The 20,979-nt window shown below is 32.9% G+C and overlaps 1 protein-coding gene across 1 annotated transcript in view; it reads left to right on the top strand.

Annotated features, from left to right (window-relative positions):
• Window positions 1–20,979, top strand: part of ARID2 (AT-rich interaction domain 2) — a 241,388-nt gene that overhangs the window by 123,935 nt on the left and 96,474 nt on the right. The window contains exons 4-6 of the mRNA XM_044677286.1: window positions 930–1,063; window positions 15,320–15,538; window positions 19,544–19,611. Coding sequence (XP_044533221.1) covers window positions 930–1,063; window positions 15,320–15,538; window positions 19,544–19,611 — 421 coding nt within the window. The remainder of the gene's footprint in view (window positions 1–929; window positions 1,064–15,319; window positions 15,539–19,543; window positions 19,612–20,979) is intronic.

Raw genomic sequence — 20,979 nt, 5'->3', positions numbered from 1 at the left:
AAAATGGATTTCCTTCCTGGACATATTCTTCCAACCTTCTGAATACTTCTTTGAAAATTCTTCAGAGTTAACAGGAACTTAAGGATTTTTTTTTTCTTTTCTTCATAGTATATTGTACCAAGAAGGCATAAGCACACATTTTGTCTTTGGTTTCTTTGAGTCATCTTTAGCCAACTCTACTGTGTAACACCATTGTTTATTACTCTCAGTTTTGTTGTTGTCATTGTTATTATTTTTTAAAAGCCTGTGGTAAAACTTCCCTATATTTATATATCTGGTGTTTTAGCAGCTAACTCTTCCCCATTTCAGCTGTCAGAAGATACAAAGATAGCATCTCCTTCTTACTGTCCTCTGGTTTAAGCAATTGCTAATATGCTATAGACCATGATAGCTTGGAATGATATTACGCTTTCCAGAACCAACTTAAGTAGCAGAAAGGAGAAATTTGTGTTTCAACAGCATCAGAGAAAGAGTTAGCTATGTGGTGAACATAAGTCAAAACCAAAAATTTTATACAGAGACTTTCAGGTCAATCTATTCAAAAGGTCAATGATTATAAGTCTAATAATATAACAAAATACTGATAAAAATGTGCAATGTTTCTATTTCCTAAAGATATTGTATCTGTACATTATAATCGGTTGATGTATTATATATTTAAAATATGCTTAAATATAAAATGTACCAATTTTTACATACATTTCTTTTCCTTCTCACTTCACTGTTTAAAAAATTTTTAGGAACAGAATTTTAAAAAATGGTTTCACCATTTGACATTTTTATACTAAATTTTTTTCTTATACTGTAGAAAACTTCTGTTGTTCCTGTTAGATAGAGAGTTGATAATAAGTCAGAAACTATGTGATAGGAGCTAAACAAATAAAATGCTAGAAATGTTCAAAATCTTAATTGTTTCTTTTCCATTTCAGTTATTTAGAAAAGTACGAGAAAGTTCATCACTTTGGGGAGGATGATGATGAGGTACCACCAGGCAATCCAAAGCCTCAACTTCCTATTGGTGCAATTCCATCTTCCTATAATTACCAGCAACACAGTGTGTCAGGTAAACAACGTTAGTGAGAAAAACATTCTAGCAGCATAAACAGTGCATTGGTACATTTTGCATGAAGATTTTTAGGTACCTGTAGTCTTCTAGATATATACCTGTATATATGAAGAAAGTTTTGTAAATCATATTCCTTTATCATATAATTCATTTGGAGCACACTCTTAGTAATGAGTTTAGTGGAATTTTATAATAATTGTTTATTTTTCTGTAGTACTTTATAATATGATGTTGCATTTCATGCTCAAAACAACCGTATGAGCTAATACAACTACTTTATAGATGAGGAAACCGAGGTAAAGAAAGAAAAGGTGATTTTCTTGCACAAAGCCACAGATCTAGCAAGTGGTAGAATTGGGATTCCAACCTAGGGATTCTAATTCCATATCTAAGGCTCATTCCATTATATCAGTGCTGTCTTTCAAATGTATGTTTGAATTCCACATCAAAAATAATTTGCTGCTATTCTGAGCAATTTTTTTTAGTGAAGAAATGTATTTTCCTTTAATCCATGAGTATCACTATTCCCTATTTCATTGGACTCTCCTGAGCCACTTCCCTCTTGAAGCCAGTATCTATCAGGGATCAGTTCCTGCACTGCTGTACCCCTTTGCAGATAGTATGGTTTTTCTACTTGCAAAGGATCAGCCAGGCTGACCTCTTTGTCTATTACTTCTTTTTCTTCCCATGTGGAGGCCTATCTTACTCAGGTTTTCTTTCTTCTACATGCTAAATACTTTCTATACTTTCCTGAGCTATCCTGCTACTTTCGCTTTATGGCTGGGCTTTTACTATACCAAAATTCATTTTCCTTGCTTTGAATACTAAGGAAAATTACTGCATTTAGTGCTCCTTTTATACCTTCTCAGACCAGGTAAATTGACTTGAATAGCACTCCTTGAGTTTTTAATGGGAAAAGAGGATTTATTGTACAAAATAGTTGTTGGAGGGAAGGGGGGACCAGAGAGAGTTTTTTTACCTAAAGATTGACTCTTAGCTTTTCCCCTCTAATTGTCACAAAAGCAGATCATGAGATTTAGGGCAAATTAGAGCTGTAAAACATGTAGCTGAAACCCCACATTGATTGGATATTGTCTGTAACAAAGTTTTTGGTTGAAGATTACACTTTACAGAGTGGAGAAGGCATGGCAAATTAATAATCTAGTAGTTTTTGCCATGGGCTGATTGGGAGGTATATAAGTGAGCCTTAGAGGAACTGAGTCACTATTAAACCTCAAGCCACGAACATTAAAATGATTAAACTCTTTAGTTTTTTAATTTCTTTTCTATAAAAAAAATGAGTGCTCAGTGTTTACTTGTATATGTTTGTTATTTTAGTTGCCCTATAGATTAAGTAAAAACCTTTTTACTCCCTAGGAATAAAACCATTGCATATTGACATTCTTATGAACTAATAAGCATTTTCTGAATTCCAAATAGGCAACTGTGTAACACAGTTTTAGGAAAAATGTTTGGAATCTTTGTAGTTAGGAACTGCCTATGAATCATAATATATATTTTAGCCCCATAGAAACCATAGAATGGAATTTGAAGTAAAGTGGGTTTGCTTGGATACCATCCTCATATTTTATTTTAAATCCTGAAATATTTTTTAAAAAATGCCCTAAAACATTGTTTTATGTCTCTTTAACTAAAAGCGTCATAGCAATGCTCCAGTGTGTTCAAATAAATGTACCATATTTTCTACTTCATTATTTCTGAAAGATCTGTCATTTCTTCAAGATAAGTCTCTCCCCCCTCCCCCCCTTTAATGGTAGAAATTACAATCAGTTCATACTTCAATACACAGTTTTGTCAACTTTTAGGGTATTTCTTTTCCCTCTATCCTCCTCCTCATACTTGATACAGAATCGATAGAGAAAATGATCAAGAGGGCATAGAGATATATATGTTTCAATCAAATGCTTAAGGAAATATATGCTTGAAGTTCTGTTTTGGAAGCTTTTGCAAGCTCTGTTTCTGCTAGCATTATCCTTCTGGAGATTGGGACCAGAGGGGAAGAGTGGTAGTTTGAGTTTTACTGCCTTCTGTTGGCTTGTCTTAATTCAAAAATTGAAATATAGGCCTGAATAGAAAGCTAAGCTTACTTAGTTTTATTGGTCAACATTTAAAAAATTAAAATAGAGTGAATAGAAGAATAGTACTGAGGAAAACAATTATAATTGCTAAAATGATTGGATGATTAAAAGAGGCTACAGAATAGCTATTGTCTCTTAAGTATTCTAGAGGTCTGAATTTAAGACAACAAACTATAGTTTGAGAAAGTTATATGTTATTATATATTTTAGATACTTTGGAAAAATATTCTCTTATATTAGAAAAGCATGCTTTCCTACCTGACCTTATCTATACTCTTTCTACTAGTCAGGATTTAAATACTATGTTCTCCCAGTTCTGGGACAAAGCCATTCTTCTGAATGAAAAAGTTCAGCTTCTAGTTTCTAGAATACAGATTTTCTGCTTAGAATTATTATTATTATTATTATTATTATTATTATTATTATTATTATTATTATTATTATTATTATTATTATTATTATTCCTATTGACTCCCAGAGGAGCATAGGGCCACAACCATCCCACGCCAACAGACTCTGCTCTGGGCAACCTCCCCCAACTGGGCATCTCATGCCAACGGACTCTGTTCCGGGCAACTTCCCCCAACTGGGCATATCTTTGCCAGGTCTGCTTTGGCCCCCCGACCCTTCTCCTCCCTGGTGGGTTCCATATTTTTTTTCATAGCGTCCTGACTGATGGGACACCGAACTGTTCCTTCCCAGCGTCTGGTACTGGAGATCCCCTCAGGCCATCTGATGTTCAAGATTTGACGTAGGCCTGGAGTTTATTGGCTTTTGCCAGCACGCGTCGTGGACTCTGTTGGAGAGCAATCTTCCAGACTAGGTGATCGTTGGTTTTGTTGGTTTAATGAGGTTGCAGTTTCTGTAGCAAGTGAGATTTTTACGGGGTGAGGTTGCTAGCCTTGCGCCCAACCCTCCTCCTTTTTCAGCCCGGCTTGGGACCGTCCTTGGCGGAGTTAGAATTTGTATGGGTGCAAGATTTATGTCTTTCATGCTCTGGGTTCCCCTTGGTGTGTGCACGGCACCCCGCATGTTTGAGATAAACATTTTTCCCTTTTGTGTATACTTTGACTATAACTCTCTTTCTCCAGCTTTCTGGTCTTTTCTGAGGCTTGCTGAGTAGCAGGATATAGGATTCTTTCTTTTGGAGTGGAGATGAGGGATAGAGGCAGTGAGAAAAAGTTAGTAGAATTGCCCTTAATGAGACTTTGGTTGGGGGGCCAGTTTTGGAGCTTTGTTTTTTCATTGTGAAGCTTCTGTCCAATACACTCACCTAGTTATCTTATCAGTGAGCTTTGAAGTTTTCTGAGCAGGTAGAAGATAGACCACTGCCCTTTGGTATGAGCTTGTGCTTTGACTTCATATACCATGACTCCCCTTTAGAAATAGGTCTCTGTCTCCACACATGCCATTATTCTAAGTCATAGGTGTTTACTTTTGCCCATCTCCTCCAATAATTACTGAAGTTACACTGTTTTTCTTTCAGATTTTCTTTTCTTAATGAATCAATTGTTTCTTCCAGTCATTTTGGTTATTATACATATGACACGCCCCACATTTTAAGGGCATAGGCACTAGCATTAATCTTTCACATGCTCTGAAGACACCTATTATTTCATGTATTCCTGTATTACCATTTTTATATATTTACTTTCCACACTATGTTTAGTAGCCTTTCTCCTGTTAAATTTGAATACTCTTGTTCAAATGTGATAAATGCCTACTGTGAGTAAAGAACTGTGCTAGGTATGGAGGGGTGATGTAAAGTTATTTTTAAAATTGGTCTCTGCTGTCATTGACTTTATAGTCTTGTAAAGTTATAAGACAAAAGAGAGATAACCATAAAAACAGCAAATTCTATATATATGTTAGGCACAGTGAAATCATCAGGATTTGGGGAAGACCATTACTAAAGCTTCCATAGGCTGGAAGGGAGATAGCATTTGAGTTGGGCTTTAAAGAATAATTAGGAATTAATCAAGCATAAAAGAAGAGGGGAGAATGCCTTATCGGTATGAGGAAACAGTGCAAGCAAAGATACCAAAATTGGAAATTGTAGGTCATATTCAATGGATATAATGCAGTTTGACTAGAAAGTATATAAAACAGATCAATATCAAATCAGCCTGGAATGTTAGGATGGAGCCAGAATGTAGAAGGTATTGAATGGCCGATGGAGTTTGCCATTTACTTGGCAAATAATAGAGATTTACTTAAGATTTTTGAGCTAGGAGTAGTTACATAATAAAAGGAAGATGATCCTGACAATGGAATGAGGAATAGATTGGCATGTAGAGAGATTAAAAATGAGAAGACCTATTTCTAAGTGAGATGATGATGATGCCCTTTAATAGATCGGTTTCAGTAGTGTTATAGAAGAAAAACTAATGTGATAAATGCTGTGCAGTCAACATCAATAGGACTTTGTTTGGATATAAGTAGTAAGAGAAAGAGAGAGTCAAAGACAACCTCATGGAAGTCCCTTTCAGTGTTCTAGGTTTTTTTTTTTTTTTTGTATCAACATACAGAATTATGTGTAAGAAATAATTCGAACAGATTATACAGAAAGAGATGAATATATATCAGAAAAAACCAGTCCCTAACTCCTTCATTGAGCACCTCTTCATTATCAGCCTCCCTGGTCTGTTGTGGTTCTAACTTGACCACTGGACATGTGTTCTAGGATCCATTTAGCTGCTAGCTTGCTGGTGCTGCTGTCTTTGTCAGCGTACTCTTCACTTGCCCTTATCAATGATCATTTGTGCCAACAAGGAGCCTAATGCAACACTGCTCATGCTAGGTCTTCTTTGCAGAGAAGATAGAAGTATAGGAAAGGAGATTATAGTATGCTGTCCTAAAAGCACTAAACCAGACACCTTAAAGAAGAGAAAGAACTGGGGCAGAGTGCCAGCATGCATTAGTTACATCAGGTCCAAAGAAAAAGAGACTGACATCCAGCTGGGACCATATATGTCTTCCTAGAAGTCACTTGGGACAAGTACTCAAGGTGATGAAAGATGGATTCTGTCTTGTGGAAGGATACAGAGACAGCTCTTTTGCCATCAAAGAGAAGGTGGGTAATGGTGGCCATATAAGGGAAAAACACTGAGATTACCAAAGACCTTAGAAAGAATAAAACTCGATATAAATACCTTGAGCACAGACAGCTAAATCAACAGGAAAGATATTAATCGAGAAAGGAAAATGGCCATCAGGACATTTAAAGGAGTCCAAATAGCTCTGAATAAATATTGTAAGACCTTATAAGGCAGAGAGGACTCTGTATTCCCAAGACAACTTGGAATCTTAACAATATTCTCTAATATAAAGAGTAAAATTTTATGTCCTGCGTAGCAGAAATAATTGGTAGAATAGATTTGAATGCATGGTGAAATTTCTTCAAAGTTATAAAACAGAATAATTTTTCAGGACTAAAGAAATGAAGCAAAAAAAGCAACATTAAAAAAAAAAAAGCACATGATCTCTATACAAGTAAAACATGTTGATCTCAAACAGTCTTTATAGATATAATGTAAGAATCAGCAGTGCCCGAGAATCAGAGGGACCCTTAAGATTAAATAAAAGAATCTGAACACTGCAATGCAAGAAATAATTTAGGAAAACTGCCCAGAACTTCTGAACACAGAAAAATAAGAACCAGTTAAAAGAATCCAGATATTTACCATTGTAGGGGAGAACCCTATGCTGCAAACTCCCAGACATATCAATATAAGAAGCCAGGTGAAAGGAATTTAGAATCACAGAAGATTTCTATACTCCCCAGATATATTGCAAGAAGAAATAGAATCATGTGTGTAAAACTAAGGAGTCCAAGATTTAATACAAGGTGATATACTTTGTTAACTTTAGCCTAATCATCCATGAAAAATTACAAAATTTCAATAAAAGAAAGGCATTTGAAGCACTCTTTCCAAAATACAACAAAACATAAGTAGGCAAGATTATTCTCTTTGCAAGCATCCCAGACAGAAAAACAGAAGAACAATTATCCTGTATGGCACCAGTCTCTATCTGTTATCTTCAGCTGTTCCATGTTCAAGAAAATCTGAAGAAAAGTCACCTTTAATAGTTCTACCTCTAATCTAATTTAATTCCATCCCTAGAAAACGTACCAAAGGTAGCACAAATAACAAAGTACATTATCCCAAGGGTAAAAAAGGACAAACGACCTCGAAAGAGAAAAAAAAAAAAACCATTGGGGTTAAAAGAAAAGCAAAATAATGGTAGAGGATACTTAAGGAGGTATCTTCCTAAAGTACAAAGAGATAAAGTGGTGTAATTTGAGGTAGTACTTGGAAGGGATATCTTCTAGATTATTAACCTTACTTGTATTATTTTTCCCAGAGACTACTGCATGCATGCAATCATGTATATGTGTATATATGTGTGTGTATGTGTGTATACACATATTGTTTAAATAGAGACTTTGGTGTATTAGTTACAGTGATGATAGCATGAGTTAGATTTATTTTATTTTATTTTATTTATTTATTTATTTATTTAAAGCCCTTGTACTTTCGGTGTATTGTCTCATAGGTGGAAGAGTGGTAAGGGTAGGCAATGGGGGTCAAGTGACTTGCCCAGGGTCACACAGCTGGGAAGTGGCTGAGGCCGGATTTGAACCTAGGACCTTCTGTCTCTAGGCCTGACTCTCACTCCACTGAGCTACCCAGCTGCCCCGCATGAGTTAGATTTAAAGAAATAGCAATAACTTTGTTTTTTTCTAGAGGAAATCAAGGCACATCACCACAAATATAATAGTTTTCTGTAGTTACCTATTTAGAAAGTAACTTCTACATAAAAGTAACTTTTCAGATCTGATCTCAGATACTTCTTGTATTCCCTGGGCAAGTTCCTTTACCCACATTACTTAGCCTTTACTTTTCTTCTGCTTTGGTATCAAGTCAGACTACCAAAAAACTAATTTATAAAACAAGAAATAACAAAATTCATCTGGAAGAATGAAAGGTCAAGAATATCAATGGAGGAATTAATGAAAAAAAATGTAAAGGATGGTGGCATAGCAGTATTCAGATCTCAGACTGCACTATAAGGCAGTAATAATCAGAGCAGTCTGGTAGTAGCTAACAAATAGATTAGTGGATCATTGGAATAGATTAGGTAAATGATTTTAGCAATCTAGTGTTTGAGAAACCCAAGATCCCAGGTTTTATGATAAGAACTCATTATTTGAGAAAAACTGCTGGGAAAATAGCATGGCAGAAACTATTCATAGATCAATATCTCACACCCTATACGAAGATAGGGTCAAAGTGGGTATATGATGTAGACATAAAGATACTCTAAATAAATTAGGGGAACATAGTTTACCTGTCAGATCTATGGAGAAGAGAAGAATTTATGACCAAACAATTGATGAAGAACATTACAAGATTCAAAATGAATGATTTTGACTATGTTATATTGAAAAGTTTTTTGCACAAGCATAACCAATGTAACCAAGATTAGAAGGGAAATAACAAATATAGACATAATGCCCTCCTACCTTATGCCTACTTTCAGGATCCCTGACTTGCATCTTGACTAGGATCATATGCCGCCTTTTTCAAGAGACTTTTCTTTTTCCCATTCCCTTACCCCTGCCTCTTCTCTGCTAAAGCCATCTGCTCCAAGGTTATCTTCCATCTTCATTCTATGTATATTGTATTTATACTGTCCCATTAAAACATTAGAGACTTAAAACTACAGGGTCCTCTAGATGGCAGAGCCAGGTTTTGAGAGGGGAATTCATGGGTTCAAATAAATCTAGCTTCAGATACTTCTTAGCTGTGTGACCCTGGGGAAGTCACTTAACTCTAATTGTCCAGGGTAGTCACTGTATTAAGCACTCTACAATTATTCTCATTTGATTCTCACAACAATCATAGATGGTAACTGTTGTTATCCCCAGAATCAAAGTTCCTTGAGGGCAGGGGATGATTTTTACTTCTTTGTATCTTCTGTGCTTTAGCAGTATGCTAAGTATATAACAAATGTTTAATATATATTTGTTAACTTTCTTATTCCTTGATAGAGGAATGACCTTTCATTTAGGAATTTATTCATTTAGGAATTTCAGAATGTTCACTAACAAATCACTTAATTTTTTAATCTCTCAATCTACTCTTTTAGACTCTTAAGTTACATAGAAGTTAATGATCTGGATTGTGATGGGATTTCCTCACCGGAAATTCCCATAGTTAATGAAATTATAGAACTGTACCAGAAAAAAAGTCTCTAAATATAGTTTATTAATGTGCCTACTCCAGCTTTTGATTAATTTATACTTTAAAATTGTTATTAAGAAATAGGTGGTTAATTTGGAATATTTCATTTTTGATCCTGCTTGAGACTTTTCCTTATCTATAAAACAGTGGTGAGAACTAAAATGGCATAACTTAATAAAGTGCTTTTCAAACCTTAAGGCACTTATATAAATGCTAGTTTCGTATTATTAGTGATAGTAAATTGTTATAATAAAGCATAAATTGATACCATGATGTGATTCAAAAGGATTCCTTTGGGAATGTTTTTTCTTTTTTAGTGGGAGCAAACATATTGTCCATATTTTGCTTTGGGCTTAATTTTTAGGTGATCAGGCATTGATGTGAATTCTATTTGATCATTCTGTTTATAATGTTTTTTTCATAATTTCTCAATTTCTTAAATACCTGGCCCTTCTCTCTCCCCTTCCTGTCTTTTTTCCCTTGGTAATTTTACATATATACACAAACACACATGCAATCATTCTGCAATCATTTTTTCATATATTTTTCTTTGTTTTCCCTACTGTTACCCGATGCCCCTTCCAGCTTTAGAGCTATATTATCCTATGAGTCTTTGCTTATTGACAGTTTCTTCTGATGAAAAATTGTGAAAATAAAAAAAATTTAAATTTACTTAACTTTTTTAACTTAAATTTACTTAAGATTATAGAATTTTAGAAGTGGAAGATAGCTAATAAATCACTTAGCACAAGGCCATTATTTTATGTACAAGAAAAGCAAGACCCAGAGAGGGTGATTGAATAGATTTGTATAGTTAATTAGTACTTGTTAATGTGTAGAACAGTTTAGTACAGAGAATGGTTAAAATTAATGGTTAAATAATTTTAGCAAGGTATTTAATTTATTCATTCTATATTTCAACCTTGTTAAACATATTTAGTTGATAGGATTGTGCCAGGAATGTTTTGTATATAATGTGTGGGATGATATTAAAACTGCTCAAAAATTTCCCGCTCTAAACAAATTGGAGTCAGAGAGAGAAGGCATAGTGATAGAGCACCAGTTTTTTATTCTTGTTTCAGAAAGGTGGCAGACTGCCGTAATGAAAATATGCGAATGCCTATGTGTAAAACAGACCTTTTTATAGTATTCCTGACATGAAATTCCCCTTCCCTCTGTCCAGCCTCCTTTGTTTGGAAGGAGGCACTGTGATATACAAATCTTGAATTAGTCACCTACGTTTCAATATATAAAAGAAGAATTACAGACCCCCAATAACAGTTACATATCCCCAATGTTCTCACAAGATAAGAGATTGAGCTGTGTCATTCATCCTTAAGCCTCTGTATTTTTCCCAGGCTGGCTTTTCCTGGGAATATTCGGATAAGTAACCAAATGTTCTTTGTGAATTTAACTTTATTGAAATAAGGCAAATGCTTCCTCTGGGAAAGCCAACTGAGTGCCTCTGCCCCAAGAATATTGGGGTGGAGGGGCAAGCCAAATATTTTACTTTGAGAACACACATTTAATTCCATCTCACCCAGTTCCCCCTTTTCTTATTAAGAGATGTGTAATTCTCACTTGCCTCAGTTTCCCTCTCTAAATCTAGATATCTTGGACTGTTAGAATCTCCTTTATCACTTTCCCCTTAATCATCTGTTTTGTATGTAACAATTATCTGCATATTCCCAACAAAGTTTTTGATAGAGACAGAGAAAATCAGGACAATAGCAATTATCTACATTGATTAATATTAGACTTCCTTACACTTGGGCAATATCCCCCAAAGCCAACAAACTTCATCTAAAGAAATCATTTTGTTGCATTCAGGAATGGGTCCTCTCAGGAAACTTACTCCCTCTGCTCCAAGTTGTGTAACAAATAAAATTAATTTAGAAGAATATATTTAAAAATATTAGAGTTTTATTGTAATCCATATTGATAATTAAAAAGCCACGGGCCTACTAAGAGCTAATTCAAATGCTGCACTATGCCTTCCCCCTGGCTGCTTCATAGGAAAAAAAAGTGAGAACCAATCCCATTCTAAGTCTTATACTCCTGTTTTATGTTAGCTTACATCACCATGTAAGGACAGGCAAATTGAATCATGGGAAATGTTGTTTGAAATGAGATCCAAGTATCCACAGGAAGTTTATATCAGGGATCTCAAGATCAGTTCAAGGAACCCCAAATTTCCAATATCACAGTTGCTTGCAGAGATTCTTGAGGAGTTCCTGCTAAAGTCTTTTGCAAGGTAGATTTCAACAATATTTATGAACACATAAGTAAAAACACATTTGCAGATAGATTTCTCTATCCTAGATTCGGTAAGAGATACAGAAAATCATAGGTCCTAATCTTGAGCCTAAGATTCAATCTCTGATCATGGTCAATTAAAACTGGAGGTCCCTTTTTATAAATCTTTCTACAGGACCTTGACTGTGTACAGATCATTGATTAACAAAAACCTCATTTAACTAACACTTGATAAATTTTAACATTTAACTATCAATCTACTTGGTTGTTTGGGAAATGAAAACTTTCATTTCATAATTTGCCTTCTGTGCTGATTATAGGAATTCATCATAAAAGGAAAAAGCAGGGAAAAGATTATAACTATCCACACTGGTTCCTTTAGGTCTATGTCGTTAGAGGACACAGAGTGACTTAATACTTTCTGACTTCATGTATAGGTCAGCACTATCATGCCATAACTGTTTTACTTGGGGATCATCAGAATCCGGTGGGCCTTACCAAGTCAGAAGGATCTTGTTCTAGCTTCAGGCTAAGATCGTCTCTCCAACTCCTTATAAGGATTTTCACTTGTCTTCTGAGTACCTCATAGTTCTCTTGAATGATGAATTGATCATCAGACAGCTATACTTGAATTCCAAGCTCACAATATTATCAATTGAGATCCTGAGAACCTTTTACCTTAAATGGCAAATCTCACCCATTATAGTTCAGAGAAGTTGACCTTCTCAGTTATCCAATTTTATTATCCTGAAATTCCATAACCCAAACTAGCTTTTTGTCTTAACTTACTTTGCCTATTCTAATGGCTTCTTAAAGCCATACAAGTTTAGAGATAAAATGTTTTTCTCTTTAACTTTTCCGTACAGTAAATACCAAATCTGTATTTTCTTTATGCTTTCTTCCACTTTTTTAGTCCTCACAAACTCTTCTTACTCTACAATAGATCTAACTGAAAAGATTTTATCCCCATTTTTTGTAATTTATTTGCTTTTTTGGGAGGACTCAGGGCCACAAGACTTGCCCTCCCTTTTTGTAGTTCTAGTCTCAAAACATCCACTCTTTTTCCCTTCAAGTCCTCTGCTCAGAGCAGAAAAGAACTTTCTGTTTTGCCTTCTGCTCCTCACATACCTACATATTTAAAACCTTAAATATTATATTCCTTCCAATGGACTTTGCTAAAAAGCTCCATATTCTGATTAAAATCCCTTAAAAACTTCTTTCTTTTATATTCTAATCCAACATTCTCTGACCTTCTACTTGCTTTTCAACATCATTATTTAAATAAACTTCACTCCACCAGATATTATTCTTACCTCCTAATTAGTAGCTCAAAAGAATCCAAATTGTCATTCTTCTTAAAAATTGCATCATTGGGGGCAGCTGGGTAGCTCAGTGGAGTGAGAGTCAAGCCTAGAGGCAGGAGGTCCTAGGTTCAAACCCAGCCTCAGCCACTTCCCAGCTGTGTGACCCTGGGCAAGTCACTTGACCCCCATTGCCCACCCTTACTCCACCTATGAGACAATACATTGAAGTACAAGGATTTAAAAAAAAAATTAAAAAAAATTGCATCATTTACAATCCACCTCAGACATTAATTTAGTCCACAGTACAAATTCATAAATTATTTATGATTAAACAAAAATCACATTCAAACAACGAAATCATTTTTGACCAAAGTACAAATTTTGGCATCAATCCATATAACATGTAGCCATATTTCATAAATCTTTCAACAGTATTTCAAACTATTGATACATGTTCCATTTCACATTTACAGATTTGAAACTTTATTTTCCCAACACTCATAGCATTTTTGCTTGTGAGCAAAAATTCCTAGATTATACAAAATCTTAGTGCTTCATCACCCTTTTCTTCTAAAAAACTGATATTAAATTTTGATATTTTAAGTTCTTCAATCATTGCACGTCATTAAACAGCTAGCAATTATTATGAGTTGTTTCTCATCTGTTTACTGCGTAGCTGCTTGCTGGTCTTAAAGCAAGCTCTTTTCTCAATATTAATTACTCAGATGACAACCATTCTTGATATGTTCAAAAGTTTACATCACTCAACCATTTTTGTTCAGATTTCCAGTATTGAGACTTTGAAACCTTATATTCATTTTGCTTATTTTTAACAAGTACATTTCAGAATTAGGATGTTATTTTTCAAAACCTCATGTACACATATTCTAACCTTGAAATAGACACCATTTAGAAAATCCAATTGAGTGATCCAACATCTCTTTCTGTCTTTCTTCCACCTTTCCTCTCTTTGGCCAGCAGAGGATAAAGGGGGGAAAATGTTGAACAGGTCTTTTTACTTGCCTCTGTCTTCTATACAGCTGAGTGCAAAACCTAATCAATAATTAATCCCTTTTCACTTAAACTATCTTAGATTTTAAGAATCTCAAAATTCAAACAGAAGTGCCTTTTTGAATCTCTTAACTCAGTGATGGTCAAACTTTTTAAAGAGGGGGCCAAAGGAAAGGAAATGCTCATCTGTCAGTCTGTTTCTAAGGCAACTCTTTCGAAGTTTCATTGTATTGTATCCAATCATTGTGTTCGTCAGATCAGGAATAATGTCATGTGGCCGGATAGAACATTTCAGGGGGCCGCATCTGGCTTGCATCTGGCCTGCGGGCTGTAGTTTGTCCATCACTGCTCTAGACCTTTGGTTGTGTATTTATTAGCTTCAAGACTCCTACCATTAAAGCCTATTATAAGAAACACTTCTACATAAATGTGGATAGATTTTTATAGCTAGATCTATAACAATATTAAATTATTCTGTATTAAAATATTTGATGCATATGAATTTAGAATTATGACTTTGTAATACTTAAGTCCTTAAAATATAGACAGGACCTATATTTACCTATTTTTCTATATTTTAATGAAGATATAGGGCAGCATTTTAATAGTTTAAGTACTTTTGATGATAACATGTGGTAGTAGGTTAATGTTCTAATGTTCTTAAAGTGTATGGCAGCAGATCTTAACCAGTAAGGAGCTACTAAAATGGAAAGCCAAAATACAGGCCTAGTGACAGTTTCATAATGATCAACCAAGCTTACTCCAGAATTCTCATCACTAGCTCTCTCGATTATACAGTGGGGGCTTCAGCACTTTACACAAAGCATCTACTTATGTAGAGATATTGCCATCTATGTCATTGGAAGGGGTACTTATTTTGATGAAATCACAGATGATCAATTCATAATTTTAGACAAGTAAGGTGAATTTTAAGATTATGCAAAGTTAGATTTTTATAGTTTTGATTTTTTTTTTTTTACTCTTATCTTCTGTCTTGGAATTAAGGCATAAGAGTGGTATGGGCTAGGCAATGGAGGTTAAGTGACTTGACAAGGATTATACAGATAGGAAGTGTCTGAGGCTATATTTGAACCCAGGACCTCCTGTCTCTGGGCCTGATTCAATCCACTGAGTCACACAGCTGCCCCAAAATTCATAATAGTTTTGGTTAGTGTGTGTCAAATAGAAGGTTTGACCTTTTTTTCTTACATTAAAAAATTATTCAAATATTTATTAGTCACATAAAATTTAGGCAACTATTTGAAGTAGTAGCATATACATGAGCATATGATTAATTGCTTTCTTTTGTTTTTTACTATTTTATGTCTTTGGTAGATTATCTTCGTCAAAGCTATGGGCTATCTATGGACTTCAATTCGCCAAATGATTATAATAAATTGGTGCTTTCCCTGTTATCTGGACTCCCAAATGAAGTGGACTTTGCTATTAATGTATGCACTCTGCTGTCAAATGAAAGCAAGCACGTCATGCAACTTGAAAAAGACCCTAAAATCATCACTTTATTACTTGCTAATGCTGGGGTGTTTGACGACAGTAAGTTTTAAGTTGAATTTATTGTATGATGATTTATCAAGGTAAGAATAAGGGAGTCATCAATAAGAAGGTGAACTTTTCATTTTTCATAGATATTATTGTGTAATACTTACATTAAATTGGAAATTTTTTTTCTCATATTTCCAATATCAAATCCTCTGGTATTTTGATCACATAGAAAGGATATGTTATGTGTGTACATCCATAAATAATTTTTTGTGATGAGTTTTAATAACAAAAGTTGCTTAGCACTAAATTACTTTGAAAAAGAAGTTTGCATTCTGTTTGAAATTAAATGTTATTATCAATTTTTTTTCAATATCTTAAATTCTATGCTATTTTGACACAAGGAAATGGCTCCATTGTTTAAGTCAATACATTTTTATACTTGCTGCCAAAATGAGCCTATTATCATTTATTTAATGTTTGGCTAGTTTGTATTTTTAAGTTGTAAGCTTTCTTGTTATTTTATTTTGTTTTATTTTTAAGACCCTTACATTCCTTCTTAGAAATAATACTGAGTTTTGGTTCCAAGGCAGAAGAGTGATGAGGACTAGTTAGCTGGGTTTAAATGACTTGCCCAGGGTCATACAGCTATGCAGTGTCTGAGGACAAATTTGAACTAAGACCTCCTGTTTTCAGGTCTCTATCCAATAAGCCACCTAGCTGCGCCTGTAATCTTATTTTAAATCAAGTTATTTTCAAGTTCTATGAAATAGTCTTCCTTAGGAGGGTTAATTGTGGTTGTTAGACTAAATTTCCTAATATTTATATTTCTTGCATGGTAAAAACTTTAAAAATTCTATTTCTTTCCCTTATATTTAGCAGGGGAAGTAAATAAATAATTGTCATCGCTGAGATGGCTATGTAAATTAGCTGATTAGAAATAGTATAGAATTATTTTAGTGCTTTCTTTCTCACAAATACTACTATTTTGTGTATCCAAAATTGCTTAATCACACTTAGTTGTTCTTCCATGATAAAAATCGCTGTTTTAAATTATTTCTTAGTAGTCTACAAGATGAAGGAATAAATAAAATATTTTCTCTCATCATTTAGAAATCTAAATGTTTAATTTTTATGGACATATAGGAATTTGAGAACATGTGCTATCATACTATAAATTATTTTTATTATATTTTAAAATCTATTAGTGAGAAAGCATCTAATTTATTAGTCATTTTTTCTGATGAAATAACTTGATGTTTTCAACTTTGATTTAATGTGTTTTGTAATTATTATTTTATTTAGTAGGGGTATTTTTATTTGGGATATACTCAATTATACATGATAACTTTGAATTTGACTTGGACTTGGTGAGAGAGAGAAAGAGAGAGAGCAAGTGAGAGAAAGTGAGAGGGTGGGGGGAAGGAGAGGGAGAAAGACATATATAATTATATATTTCTGTGAGAAAATAATTATAAAATAATTTTAGGAAGATATGAAAAAGACCAAGGTTATTCTTGATTATTTATGAGACTACTCAAAGAGTTCTTTTGCACTTTTCCTGGTAACATTATTTATGAACATATAAATTTGTAACATTTAACTGATCTTTTAATGTTAGTAAGCTGTTAATCTTTTCATTGGAAATTATTTCTTACTCTAAAGAAAATATATTCAATTTTGGCACCTTGAAGATAAAGTTTCCAAAGGGCATCCATGTAGCTGAGGATTGATATTTGAACAAGTATGATTTTATTCTTTCAGTAATTAATGTAATAAATCTCCTTAAGAAAGTGAAATAAGATTTTCCTAGGCCAGTTTTTAGAGGGACTTTATAAATTCCTTGTACAGTAAACTTTAAATACTAAAATTGAAGGTATGGCAGAAACTATATGATAAATGTTAGTGGTTAATTATCTTATAGCTAAGAACATATTTTCTTATACTCCAGAATGTTGATTTTCTCTATAGCAGCTATTTTTTATTTTTCACATATTTTTTGTAATGAGAAAATGTTTAATTTTTTATTGTATTTGTGCTTAAACATAATCAATTTCCCATTAGTTATCATTTATAAATCTCTTTTCCCATATATATCTTTAACCCAAGTTATAGGGATATTTAAGATTTTAAAATACTAAAAGAATTTATGAAGACTTGTTCAATTTTCATTTGAGGCTTTTTGGTATTGATAGAAAATATTTTTTCCTAATTTTTAATGTTTGAAAACAGTTAAGATTTTTAAGGTTGTTTGTTTAGTTTTTAAAGCATCAGATTCTACGTTTAGGCTTTTATAAAGTAGATGTTATGTCTTTCTAAATAAAGACATTTTGCTTTTTTTTTTTCTAACATGGAATGTTTGTTTTATGGAGTATTGTATGTAATAAAAGGTTTGGATATTCCATAATATATTGTGTGTACATGTGGTATAAATAAATAGTTTTACAAAGTTTTTTCTGTTAACAACGCTGTGAGGTAAGTAGTGCAATTATTCTGCTCATTTTACAGATTTGGAAACTGAACCTTGAATAGATTGTGCGACTTTCCTACCGTACCTATAGCAAACCAGTGCCAATATCTCTTGACACCAAATCTTGCATTCTTTCCAATACTCCAGACTGCATGTCAGTAATCCTATTTAGCAATCTTTCCAATATTAAAAAAATAACATTATTATTTAATATTATCCTCTTTAAAATGTCATTGACAGATTCAATTTGAGAAAAAAGCTCAGTAAATACAATTATTTTATTTTTCAAAGGAAACAAAAAAGATCTCTCTTTAGCATGTTGATCATGTTTTGCTGGGCAAAGTACTTCTTTGTGTGAATGATTCAAGAAATGCAGTAACCTGACATTTATTATTATGTTATTGGAGGTATTCTTTAAAATAGCCTTCTGGTATACCAAAAGAATTGATTTTTGTAGTTAGTTCAGAAAATAATATGTAACATTATTATTTATAGTCCACATTTGTTGCATTTATGGATTTAAAAAATTGTTTGATGTAAACTATTTGGGATATTTTATTCAATGGAGACATTATTTTACTTAATATTTAGGGTTATATTTTCCTTTTAAAGGAGACATATGCATATCTTAATCTCATTACTTTTGTCCCTGAAAATATCTAAACTCTTCATCACATTTATTTTTTGGCTTCTATTTTTTAATTATTGTGATATCATGTAAAGTACTGTTTTCACATTGCCAGTAATTATCATTGTACTGTTACATTTTAAGAGCAGTATTTAATCAACTTTTTATTAAATAAAATATCACAAGAATCTAATTTTTAAGGCATATTTTACTGATTTGCTGGCAGTTCCTGAACCAATATTATGAGTTCTGTCTTTCTGAGAAATGGTAGGGAAGAACATTTATAACTGTATGCTCTAGAATGATGGATAAATAAAGCATCAGCCACCTATTATCTCATTGGTTATCATCTAAATAAGAACTATTTATTGAAACAAAACTCTTCTCCCTTCTAAAAAATTACCCAAATGTATCTCAGTTTAGATTATTTAGGCTTTTTAAACAAAACAAACTATTGCTAGAAATTCTTAGCAATATCAGAATTTTATTACCAGAATTCATCTTTAGATTGCATTCTGGTATTTCACATAAGATAAAATGGTTATATTAGGGTACTAATTCCATGAACTATTGTACCCGAATGGAACATAAGAAATTATAGTTCTAACAGTTTTGGAATAACATGTAATCTATAAAATTTCATTAGTTATACTTTGTTGGGGCAACCATATATGTTGACTTGTGACTTTTTCCTATGCAAGTGAAAACTAAATACAGTGTTAATTATTTCCTAAAATTAACTTTTTCTCTTTCTGGATGCCCATTAAACTGAGAGTTTTAGATATTTTGGGTATAAGAGTTGTAGTCACATGAAATATAGAACATTTGATTGTCTTTTTTAATCAGTAGAAAATGTTAAAATGGCCTTTTGTTAAAGCTTTTACAAACTTTGGATATTAGTAAGGAATTAAATGGAAAATGTATACTTTCTTTTTACTTAATGTATCTTTTATGCTTATAGCTTTAGGATCATTTTCTACTGTATTTGGAGAAGAATGGAAGGAGAAAACTGATAGAGATTTTGTTAAGGTAATTAATAAAAGTTAAAATATTTTTCACTGTTATTAGTAACTAAATCTCAAATATCAGATAGTGTCATAAATTATGTGTCAGAATATTGTTAGATTTTATCATTAGGAAAAATAGATTCAGATTCCTTTTAATTATGACATGTTGGAGGAAAGATTTTTTTGAAATAAAGAAATAGAATAAGTAGAAATACAGGTCCCCAAATTTTATTGCACATGTTGATTTCTGAGAAAGATCAGTCTGTAAAAAGAAAAATGAAGTTTATTATTTAGAATTTAAAAGAGTGGTTATAAAACTGCAGTTTATTATTCATTTTAATTTAACAAACATTTTATTAACAAATATTTTATTGAGAGCTTTATGTTAGGTGTTAGAGATACAAAGGCAAAATTAAATTGCCAATGATCTCAAGGAGTTTCTATTCTATTAGGATAAGCTTTAAGTTCTTAATGGACAAATTTAAAATATTGAAAGAAATAGTGTTGTCTTGTCTTTCCAAATGAGACTTCACAAATTTTTTTTAGTCTTTTAAGTTGTACCAAGAATGCAGAGTTTCTTTGCCTTTAGAGACCCTGACCTATTTTATTATTAATAGTATGTACATATGAGAAAGCTGTGAACTACTCTCATTATCACAGTTGATAAAAGTGTGCATCTAACTGTTTTGAATCTCTATAGATTCTCTAAAACTTTATTAAATAATCATTTGGGGAATTTTCTCATCTGAAGTTTATAAAGCATTGGTATTTCTTTCCAAAAGTACATATCTAGATAATCTGGGGATAGAGAAAGAATTTTTTTCCTTATTGTAATAATTACTAATAAGATGAGTATTAAATATATGTATAATAAACTTTTATAATGTAATTGATGTAATCATTTTGTGGTAAAAATAACCCCATTTACATTTATTTAAATTTAGATTATTGATATCCTGCTGGTTTTGCATCAACTGAAATAAGCTCATCATAGTGGTTGACCAAAGAATTCCATACACATGCACACATACACACACACACGTACATGCATACATACATTCATATGTTAATGTGTATAACATTTGAAAGTTGATGAAATAATAATTATTTTATTGGTCTAATTATAATATTGGAAGATAAATGATATTAACAACTTCTTGACTGTTTACTAAGTATTGCTAGAATGGCTATAATAAGATTTAAAAATAAAATGGATATTTCCCAGCCATTATTTTAAGTATCATGCATTCCGAGTTATAAGAATATACTGTTTAAAGCATAATATATATTAATGTGATTAATAAAATATCTATAGATACACAGAGGTCAGAGTTTTAGCAAATACTTTAAGGTGTGGTTACTCCCCCCCCACCAACCCTACCCCCCACCC

The sequence above is a fragment of the Gracilinanus agilis genome, chromosome 5 (genome assembly GCF_016433145.1).
Source record: "Gracilinanus agilis isolate LMUSP501 chromosome 5, AgileGrace, whole genome shotgun sequence".
Lineage (NCBI taxonomy): Eukaryota > Metazoa > Chordata > Mammalia > Didelphimorphia > Didelphidae > Gracilinanus > Gracilinanus agilis.
Note: the sequence above shows the minus strand (reverse complement) of the source record. Positions and strands in the feature narration are given on the sequence as shown.